Source organism: Macaca nemestrina, chromosome 6 (assembly GCF_043159975.1).
Source record: "Macaca nemestrina isolate mMacNem1 chromosome 6, mMacNem.hap1, whole genome shotgun sequence".
Taxonomy (NCBI): Eukaryota; Metazoa; Chordata; class Mammalia; order Primates; family Cercopithecidae; genus Macaca; species Macaca nemestrina.
This window is the reverse complement of record NC_092130.1, coordinates 103,443,850-103,454,599: the sequence shown is the minus strand read 5'-3', so window position 1 is coordinate 103,454,599 and position 10,750 is coordinate 103,443,850. Positions and strand designations below refer to the sequence as shown.

General features: G+C 39.7%; 1 protein-coding gene and 1 long non-coding RNA gene across 3 annotated transcripts; one reads left to right on the top strand and one right to left on the bottom strand.

Annotated features, from left to right (window-relative positions):
* Positions 1-2,154: 2,154 nt before the first annotated feature.
* LOC105475159 (uncharacterized) lies at positions 2,155-2,987 on the bottom strand. The gene is made up of 2 exons (XR_983174.2): positions 2,675-2,987; positions 2,155-2,306 (listed from the first exon to the last, which is right to left on the bottom strand). It is a non-coding gene; the product is annotated as an uncharacterized lncRNA (long non-coding RNA).
* Positions 2,988-3,016: 29 nt separating this feature from the next.
* On the top strand, positions 3,017-10,394 carry LOC105475160 (basic transcription factor 3). Of its 2 annotated transcripts, none has more exons than XM_071098820.1 (6): positions 3,017-3,174; positions 3,749-3,817; positions 7,110-7,223; positions 7,553-7,754; positions 8,980-9,036; positions 9,844-10,383. In XM_071098820.1, exons 2-6 carry the CDS (start codon positions 3,749-3,751, stop codon positions 9,888-9,890), a joined length of 489 nt encoding a protein of 162 aa, XP_070954921.1. In that variant the 5' UTR covers positions 3,017-3,174; the 3' UTR covers positions 9,891-10,383. The 2 variants fall into 2 exon arrangements, with proteins under 2 accessions (XP_070954921.1, XP_011728493.2); XM_011730191.3 differs by having other exon boundaries at positions 3,031-3,415; positions 9,844-10,394.
* Positions 10,395-10,750: the final 356 nt, after the last annotated feature.

The following is a 10,750-nucleotide window of genomic DNA, read 5'->3' as shown; positions in this document are numbered from 1 at the left end:
TGTATTATCTTAGGACTCACTTCTGACAGCCCAGGCTAAAGCCCACTCCTCCAGTCCTTCAAACTTTGTAAAGCACCAATTCCCTATATTAAATCCCTATATATTAAAAATAGCCAGATTTCCTACAAGTGAATGCAGAGGCATACAATTAGAAAATATATACAAGTTTCCCAAATCAATCTATACAACCAATCCTAATCAAAATTTCAAAATGAAACAAAACCTAAAATGTATATAGAATATCCGCAAATATGTCAGTTTCAAAAGTGAAAAAGGGAAATAGCCCTACCATCTATTAAGAATCTTGAGTTGCCCAGGCGCGGTGGCTCATGCCTGCAATCCCAGGCAGATCACTTGAGGTCAGGAGTTTGAGACCAGCCTGGCCAACATGGTGAAACTCCGCCTCTAACAAAAAATACAAAAATTAGCTGGGAGTGGTGGTGGGCACCTGTAATCCCAGCTACTCAGGAGGCTGAGGCATGAGAATCGCTTGAACCTGGGAGGTGGAGGTTGCAGTGAGCCAAGATTGCACCACTGCACTCCAGCCTGGGTGACAGGGCGAGACTAAAAAAAAAAAAAAAAAAGACAGAAAGAAGCATTATATAAAGTGGATATTTTGACTTTTGCTGAAGCTGACTTAAGTCCAGCTGAGAGATGAAAACAATTCATGGACTTTGATTAGGCTATAAACTATAAAGCAAGGAGGGCAAACAGGGTTCACCTTTCCTGCCTTCTCTATTGACAGATACCATCTTGAGTGCTGAGTAAATGATTCTTAGGCTCCTTGAAGCCCAGCAGGAAAGCGTGGGAGCCAATTACTCACATTTGCCATAGACATTGGGAGCATACTGGAAATGGCTCCCACATTAGCACAAGTTACTCTTTTGGCATCCTTGAGCTAAGAACGCAATGTAGTAACTTTTTTTGAAACAAAAAAATCCCATATTTTTGAAAAGTCTACTATATAATTATTAGAGGAATCAGAATTTCCTGACTACTCATAAAACAAGCAGAAGCAGCTGGAGTCAAAAATCAAAATTTTAGCCAGGTATGGTGGCTCATGCCTGTACTCCCAGCACTTTGGGAGGCCCAGGTCAGAGGATGGCTTGAACCCAGGAGTTTACCAGCCTGGGCAACACAGCAAGACTTCCACCTCTAAATAGAAAAGCACAAAAACCAAACCAAAGCAGAACATAAAAAGAAAATCAAGATTTTCTTTTTTAACCATTAAGGAATCTTTTATATTTTCGACACGCGGCAAATCTTTAAATTCATGAAAGAACAGGAGAGAAAAGTAGGAACGAGAGTAAATTTTTTTTTAAAAAAGTCATAAGCCAGGGAAAATGGTGCACACCTGTAGTTTCAGCTTCTCAAGTGGCTAAGACTGAAGGATCCTTTGAGCACAGGAGTTTGAGCCCTGCCTACGCAACAAAGTAAGACCCCATCTCTTTTAATATTTTTAAAGTTTTACATTTAAAAAAAATCATAAAAATAAAATTAGCAGCATCCCTGGTTTCAAAAAATAAACATAAATAAAGTAGCTCACAATATTTCCTGAAAACGGGTGTATTAAAAAATGAGTCAGGGCAGAGGGTAGGGAAGGCAAAGAAAAAGAAAAAGAAAAAAAAAGTCAGGTGGCAGGTTACATACATAGAATCTTTTTTCTATAAAAGCTCAGAAAACATCACGTGACTAGGAACTTTCAAATGTCTCCAATATAACATGGAGGAGAGGAAAAAAAACTGTTCCTGGACAGAGATAGACATTTCTCTCAAAAAGGGGGAGTCTTTCTGTATATTTTGTAATATCTCCAGAGCACAGAAGTGGTGGTACTGCCATTTTGGTCTTTGTCATTAGGAAGGTGATCCATTACGAACACCCTTTCCTGTACTAAACTTCACTCATATTTAACTGAAGCAACATTGTTTTTTGTAAATATAACTGTAACAATTATTCTAAAAAGCAATACAGCTGTCCTCACCAGTTATGTTCTTGAGACATCAATTTCAACAAACCTATATGTAAAAAGTATTCAAAAAGTTTAAATATTGATCTTAACTGGAGAGGAGTCTGCAGTTACACAAGTTTTCTTGCTATATACATTGCATTCTAAGATTTCGGACTCACTTTTGAATACGCAAAAACATTTCATGGTTAAGACCACAAAAAGGCTGATCAGACAGCATTTTTATTTAAATTGCCATTTTAAGTATCAGTGGTTTTGTCTTAAAGCTTGTCCTGGGGTTTAGCAAAGTTTAACTCACATCCACGCGTTGTCTCTCCAAACACAGCAGGCAGAATTTCTCCTGTGATTGGATTAAGATAGATAAAGTCTGCTTAACCGTGAACTCCTAATTGTCAAATCTACGCCAATTCGGTATCTAGGAGTCAATTTTTTTTCCTGATAAACAAGATAATTGTGTAGACCGTTTTAAGGTGGTTAGTCATCCGCTATATTGGCTGAAATGCGGATTACCAGTTCCTTCGTCGTACGGAGTTGCATTCTGAGGTGTGGGGCTCCGGGCTACAGCCCCCAGAAATTCTGAACCTCGGTCCCGCAATCTACCACACCACCTAATCTCGGAAAGCAAAACTAACTTCACTATTTTTGACAAAATGCTTTGGTAATGGCTCATTCGGGCCGAGAGGGAAATTCTACAATTCTCCAACCTACACCTCCAACAAGGGTAGGGCTGCTCGAGTGGTGAGCACAAGCTGGGCACCTCCAGCGTCTCCGGGAAACGTGAACAGGCCCTTTCTCCGGACGGTACAGAACTTCAGGATCAGGGTCCAATGGAGACTGAGCGGACTTAACCCTAACTGCACATGACCGCGCTCTCCGACCCCTTTGTGGCCTCTCCCAGAGGTACTGGCGGCGCCCGAAGCCAGAAGTCCCTCGTGCGGCCTGCAGCCGGCAGCCGCTGGAGGAAGAGGAGGAGAGAACGCACTTGCCCTACCGTCACAAACGCTGCCGCGCTTGCGCAAGGAAGAACTGCGCTCGCGGCAAAGTCAGTTTCCTGACTCTTGGAGGAAGTGGCCTTGTGTCACTTCCGGCCTCCCTTTAGCTGCCATCTTGCGTCCCCGCGTGTGTGCGCCTAATCTCAGCTGGTCCACCCGAGACCCCTTGAGCACCAACCCTAGTCCCCCGCGCGGCCCCTTATTCGCTCCGACAAGGTACAAAAAGGCTCTGGACGGCGGCGTGGTAGGAGGACGGGAAAGGGGGCGGGAAGTTCCCTGAAGGAGCGAGACAGGGAGGGACAGGGCAGAGGAGGAGAGGAAGGCGATGCGACGGACAGGCGCTCCCGCCCAGGCTGACTCTCGGGGGCGAGGTCGAGCCAGGGGCGGCTGCCCTGGGGGCGAGGCGACGCTGTCTCTACCTCCACCTCGCGGCGGAACCCGAGGACAGGAGCCTCAGGTACCGCGAGGCTTGCGGAGAGTGGCCGGGCCGGGCAGGCCCTGGCTAGGCCGAGGCCAGGCCAGGGCCATGGGTGGGGGGTGCTGGCCAGGCGTGGGGTAGAGCCCTTGATCCGGGCCTGCCAAGAGCGGGGAGCTGTGGGGGAGTGTGGGGAGGCGGGTGCTCTTTGGGCTCCCTGGAAACCCAAATTTGGAGCTCTGCGGGGTGGATTTGGGATCCAGGTTTCGGCCTGTGTAGGACGTTTATTTTCCTGCTGTTATCTTGGGAAATAACGATCGTGGAATGCTAGAGTGAGCTAAACCTATCCTTGCTGAGGATTTCCTCTTTTTCTAGATGAAAGAAACAATCATGAACCAGGAAAAACTCGCCAAACTGCAGGCACAAGTGCGCATTGGTGGGAAAGTAAGTTTTAATAGTTCGGGTTTTTTTTTTTTTTTTTGAGGCTTAGGTATTTTTAAAAACATTGTTTTTGCACTTCTTATATTATCGGTGACAAACTTTGCCTATCGAGGGAAATTCATGGAGCCAGCAAATCCCAAGGAGCCGGGGAGACAAGAGTTAGAGACACAACAGTGAGACGAGCTAAAAACATCGCTTTTGTGTAAATATGTTTGTGTTTTCAGTGTTACAGAGTATAAGTAGAACAAAAGTGTTTCCTAATTTAATTTGTAAGGAAAATGTGTCATTTCAGTTAGATCGTTGTGCACATCATACCCTTGACTTGTTTTGGCCTAAGTTGTATAAAGTCAGTGCTTGTTTGTGTCTCTTGTAAATTGAGACCTTTCTGTACTGCTTTCTGAACTAAATATTCTTTAGGGTAGTTGCGTATTTTCAAGGGTATTTGAAGATATAGGTACATTTTGGAGTTTAAGGGCAGTGACTGTTAGATTTGAAAATATAACCCAAGTAGGTGTATTTCCTTTTCTGACTTTGTATTACTATAAAAATGAGGGAATTAAAGTGACTGATTTTTAAATGATCAGTTTTTGATTAATTGTTTTTTCCTGGTAGATATTGATTCACATCAAGGGGATTCTTTTTTGAAGTTGATTTTTAGATTGTCCTGTAATTTACTTAAATAAGAAGTCCACTGTAGACAGAGGTTTACCTAGTTTGTATTGTTAGCACATTCTTAGTATTTAACAAGGTGTGGTAGCTTGTTGAAACAGAGCATGTCTCTACTTGGTAAAACTTGTAAAGCTTCCATAGTACGTGTTTATTGCCTATTAGTTTTTCCCAACTTTAAGCGTTTAACTTAGAGTCAGCTGTGAGATAGCCAGAAGTTGCACGTAGTCTTAATAATATACAGCTTTGTTAAATTACTGAACTTTGCCAGCGGTGAATTTATCCTGATTTTTTTTACTTTTTATTTTTGCTAATGTTAGCAGTCTTCAAGATCTGCACCCACATATTTAACAACATTAGGTGTTTCTTGCCCTTTTTAATCAATTGTTACCAGACTGGCCTTCAAGTGCCAGCAAAACTCAAATTTTTGTGTGTCAGTGTTTGGATGCTCTTATATTGGTGTTTTTAACCACTCTTACTTTCAGTACAGTTTCAGAAGGAGTAATTTGAATAATGTGCTTATGTGCAATCTTTTTGTTGTTACTCCCATCATTAGGCTTTAACTTTGGGAGACATCACTTTAGGGTAAAGGAAAATCTTGAGATTTGCTAGGATATTTAAAGCTGATACAAGATTAAATTTTGTGTCCTAACATCTTAATACTCATTTAGCTAATAATACAAGAAGTATTTCTGTAGTCACAGAATATGGAAACATTTCTTCACTGTTTAAGAAGCGTACTTATTATGGGATGTGAAATTAGGTGAGTTAATTTTGCTTTAGAGAAAACTGTAGGTGTTAGGTGCTCTTAGGTAAATGTTACAAAAGCCTTTTATTTTCATATCTAATCAGAGCGTTAATAATAATTAAGTGAAAATTGAACTCGACATATGTGAAGTGTCTGAAACCTATAGAAGGTATGCTGGGTTTGTCTTTACAATCTTAGAAATTCCTTTGAATTTCTTAGAGAAGATTATTTGGAAACCAGATACATACATGACCATCTCAAAGTGATTTTTGTTCTTAATAGTTGGGAGAGGTTAGTAACCAGTACTTTTTTTTTTTTTGTAGCTATAGATATTTTCTTCAGTTAAATAACAAGATTTATTTAAGCCTTTACTATGTTGGATCCTGAGAATATAAAATTTAAGAAGTTTAAAGTCCCTAGATGGGCTTTAGGCCTAGCAGTGGTGATAATTTGATTATTGTCTTTTTAAAAAATAAATAAATAAATAAATCTGTTTTCACAGTGTAATATACATAGTACAATAGTAGAAGCATTTTCAAAATCTAGAGATGGGAATGATTTGGCATAGGGAAAGGGGATAGTTGTAGAATTTAGGAAAGGCACACAAGAGGTAATGACTTGAATAAGATTTTAAAGGATGAATAGGAATAGGGATGGAGGTTGGGGGAAAATGAGGTAGTTGGGTGTGATAGCCTTTCCTTGAGTGCTTTCAATGAGCTAGACTCTTGTAGATACTGGGTTTATAGCAACAAACAGAAGTCCTTATGGAGCTTACATTCTAGTGAAAGGAGATGGATGATAAAATGTATTTATCTCTTATAGTAATAAGTGTTATGAAGAGAAATAAACCAGGATAGAAAGAAATTGATCGGTGAGTGTGGAAGTTGCTATTTTACTTTGGGTAGTTGAGAAAGACCACTTTGACCCGGTGACATAAGACTTGAGATCTGCAGTGAGGGAAAGAGCCATGTAGATGTTCTGGAAAGAGAGGAACAGCATGTGCAAAGGCCCTTGGGTCATAGCCTGCTTGGCCTGTTCAAAGAACAGCCAAGGTTTATTTGGCTAAAGAAGAGGGGTGGTAGCAGATGCAGTCAGGAGTGGCATATTAAGGGCAGGACAGTTTGTGTACGGCTCTTGTAGGTTAAGGTGTAAGGACTTCAGACTTTACTCTTGAGTGCTATAGAAGTCTATATACAGATTCATTTGATTGTTCCATACACTATCTTGCCTGTAAATACTAATTTGGGTGTTGATTTTTATTTAATATAAAAACAGAAAAGGAGTCAGGCACAGTGACTCATGCTTGTAGTCCCAACACTTTGGGAGGCCGAGGTGGGTGGATCACTTGAGGCCAGCAGTTTGAGACCAGCCTGGCCAACATGGTGAAACCCCATCTCTACTAAAAATACAAAAATTAGCCAGCCATGGTGAGAGTGCCTGTAATCCCAGCTACTTGGGAGGCTGAGGCAGGAGAATCGCTTGAACCTGGGAGGCGGAGGTTGCAGTGAGCCGAGATTGCACCACTGTAGCCTGGGCAACAGAGTGAGACCCTGTCTCAAAAAAAAAAACAAAACAGGAAAGGTTAATAATTCTGGATGTGGAGTTCTTTCAAATGCTTAATTTAGGTTGACACATGCTACCTCTTTGATCGCTTTTAGAGCAAATGTAAAAAGTAGAACTTTGTGAAGATCATTCTTTTCCTTTCCCATTTTTTGCTTCTATTTTTGCCTTAGCCTGCCGGCTCACTGCATAAGTTTATGATTATGGTAATGTTCTTATACAGATCCAAAGGTCAGAAATGAATTGGAAACTATTCCCATTTGAAAAATATCTGTTGTGGTATAAATGTGCTGTTTTCTTTCCTCTTCTCCCTGACTTTAGGGAACTGCTCGCAGAAAGAAGAAGGTGGTTCATAGAACAGCCACAGCAGATGATAAAAAACTTCAGTTCTCCTTAAAGAAGTTAGGGGTAAACAATATCTCCGGTATTGAAGAGGCAAGTGTCAAATTTTGTTTCTTTTAAAAAACAAGATTTGGCTGGGAAAAGTTAACATTCATGCATTAAATGGGTTTTGTTTTTGTTTTTGTTTTTTTTAAACTTAGTGACTTCAGAGTCCCTACAACGTGTTTGTACCATAAATTAATAAATCAGGGAGATCATTAAGTCTGAATGCTATTAGAATGCATATGCCATTCCAGGCAAAATTTCACCTGTGCTTCGCAGCGAAATACTAGATTAGTTAGGCAGACTTTGTTTAATAAAACATTTGTTTTTAAAGAGACTTTGGTCAGCATTGCTAATTAAAATTTTTCTTTTCTTAATAGGTGAATATGTTTACAAACCAAGGAACAGTGATCCACTTTAACAACCCTAAAGTTCAGGCATCTCTGGCAGCGAACACTTTCACCATTACAGGCCATGCTGAGACGAAGCAGCTGACAGAAATGCTACCCAGCATCTTAAACCAGCTTGGCGCAGATAGTCTGACTAGTTTAAGGAGACTGGCCGAAGCTCTGCCCAAACAATGTGAGTTTCCTAGTAATGGTTTTGCCAGGGAATTACTCATTTAGCAGCTGATTTCTGATCTCAGGGCTCAGAATGGATATGAGTATTTTTAAGTTTGGAAATGCAAGCTTTAAAAAGAACAGATTTGTAACTGATTTTAAGCAAGTGTCCTTGCTCAAGTTTGCAGTACTTGATGTAGCATGCTATGATCGTTACACTTGATTTTGTGGAATGTTTTCTACTTACTTGATTTGGATCAGATACTTAATATTAACTAGAAATGATGAAAATGTTAATTTGGTGCTTTGCCAATAACTACTTGTAAGTTTGGAATTGAAAAAAAATTAGTATAAATTATGAAATTACTTCAGTTTCATCTATGTAGTTGATATTACCAGTAATCTTTTAAAAATGGCCTCCCAGTATTCTGGCATTTTTAATTACAGTGTGATAGGGATTTTATTCAGGGCAGAAAATAGTGTAGCTGAATATACATCTGAATATGTGGCAGTGTTTCGCTGTTTTCTGCCTTCTTAAAATTTTGAAGAATGGGAATGCAGGAGCAAGTCAGAGGCTTATATATGGCTCTTTAGTTACCCATGTTTTTCTAGGTGTTGACTCATTCTGCCTCAATTTTCATTTTTATTGTCACATTGAGTTGCAGGTTCTAGACTGTCAGGGCTTTCAGAGCTGAAGTAGGCTTTTGAAGTATCCCACTGATGCTTGTATGGGGCTAGTACATAACTCTCCTGTGTACATTCATATCCTTGTGTGATAGAGTAGAGTGGATGCTTACCACTCACAGACTCTTAATTTTTTTACTTTAATTTAATTTTTTCATTTCAGTAAGTGGTTGTTGAGCATCACCCTTATGCCACACACAAAGTAGTTGAGAAAATGGCATCTTCATTTGTCTCCCAAAATAAATCTTACCATGATTTGGTGTGTGGGTTTTACCTGCACTCTAAGAGCTCCCTACTGCCTTTATACTACCTCAGGGCCTATGGTGGCCCAGAGGGATTGAAAGGATGGGTATGGAATTTTGTTTGTTGGCTGTTCCTAGTATTTTAACCCATTTGTAGACATTAGAATATCATGTTATTGATAGTATCGTAGATAAAATCCCAATTGTCCCTTATCACGGAAATAAGTTATAACAATACTTGGCATTTCATCTGTTCTTTTTTTTTTTGGTGGCTATTTATTAAAAACCTAGACAAATAATGTTTACATTTTCCTTTTATAGCTGTGGATGGAAAAGCACCACTTGCTACTGGAGAGGATGATGATGATGAAGTTCCAGGTAGGAACGTTTACTTGAGGTTAACCTAGGGAATCTTAGCAAGGGAGAGTAAGACATCTTTGTAGGATAAATTACCCAGGGAAGAAGGGTGGTAAGTTAAGATGGACATAGACCTTACTTAGAATGAGAAAACTAATGCAATATTAGGTAATTGAGAATTACGTTTATAGACTTGACTTGGCTTGTTTCTTTGTGGGATCCCAAGGATGTGTAGGTATCTAATCTTAAATATTGAATAAATAAGTATATATATAGTACCCTAAATATAACTATTACCTGCAGAGCACTAATGACCCTTGCTCCCTACTTTGAAATTCATGAATTTACAAGAAGGCGTGGAGTAGTTCAGGTATCTTGGGATATATATATATATAGCATTCTAAAATCCATAGCAGCATAACTCCTTTAGGAATCATGAGACATTTTTGTCTCTTGTTATTGGATAAATTTACTTTCTTCTAAAATATTTATTGGGCAGGAGAATCACTAGGCTCACAAATATTCCCATTTTGCATAGACAGGTATCCTTAGGAATCCAGGAAAATTTTAACATTCTGTGTCATTGTATTCTTTGGTTCTGCTTCCTCATATTATGTTGACCAGTCTGTGAGATGGGATGGAGCCGGGTGGGGTTGGGTGGGGGGGGCTTTTTTTTTTTTTTCCTCTCCTTCATTCTTGTTCTTGGGGCTATGACACAGTATTTATTATCACTGGCAAATGAATGTCTTTCCCTCATCACCTTTTAAGATTGATGATGATTTGTAGATTTGGCTTTTTTAAGAATTTCTACTCTTTTCCTTTTCCTAGATCTTGTGGAGAATTTTGATGAGGCTTCCAAGAATGAGGCAAACTGAATTGAGTCAACTTCTGAAGATAAAACTTGAAGAAGTTACTGGGAGCTGCTATTTTATATTATGACTGCTTTTTAAGAAATTTTTGTTTATGGATCTGATAAAATCTAGATCTCTAATATTTTTAAGCCCAAGCCCCTTGGACACTGCAGCTCTTTTCAGTTTTTGCTTATACACAATTCATTCTTTGCAGCTAATTAAGCCGAAGAAGCCTGGGAATCAAGTTTGAAACAAAGGTTAATAAAGTTCTTTGCCTAGTATACAGGTTTTTTTTTTAATTTTATTGACACCGATCTGTACACAGTAAAAAAAATTGCTTATAGAAAGCTAATCATGGTACGTAATATGGCTGATAACCTTTGGGATTTGATTAAAGATTTTAAATCACAGTGTAGTGTAACAAAGGTAGTATAAAGTTCTCATGTGTGAAAACTTTTCTCTCCAACAGTCCTTAGTGCTTCCATGGTATGTGGTGGGTGTAAATACCAGAATAGAGTAGATAAACAGACTCTTCCCCCTGATATTCTCTATTGTAGGCATATGTTAAGTGCCTTTATTTAATAAAAAATGTACAGTAAAATTGAGCATATACAGTTAAAAGAATTTGTAATGTCTGCCACCATAATCAGGTTACCAAACAGTCTCATGGTCCCAGAAATCCCTCAACATCGGGTTACTTTAAACTTTTTTTTTTTTTTTTTTTTTTTTTGAGACGGAGTCTCGCTCTGTCGCCCAGGCTGGAGTGCAGTGGCGCGATCTCGGCTCACTGCAAGCTCCGCCTCCCGGGTTCACGCCATTCTCCTGCCTCAGCCTCCCGAGTAGCTGGGACTACAGGCGCCCACAACCGCGCCCGGCTAATTTTT

Excerpts from the sequence above, each read along its gene's own strand:
- LOC105475160 (XM_011730191.3), top strand. The coding sequence starts at position 3,284 with ATGCGACGGACAGGCGCTCCCGCCCAGGCTGACTCTCGGGGGCGAGGT. Across the intron at positions 3,818-7,109 it reads AAGTGCGCATTGGTGGGAAA|GGAACTGCTCGCAGAAAGAA; the intron begins GTAAGTTTTAAT and ends CCCTGACTTTAG. Across the intron at positions 7,224-7,552 it reads ATATCTCCGGTATTGAAGAG|GTGAATATGTTTACAAACCA; the intron begins GCAAGTGTCAAA and ends TTTTCTTAATAG.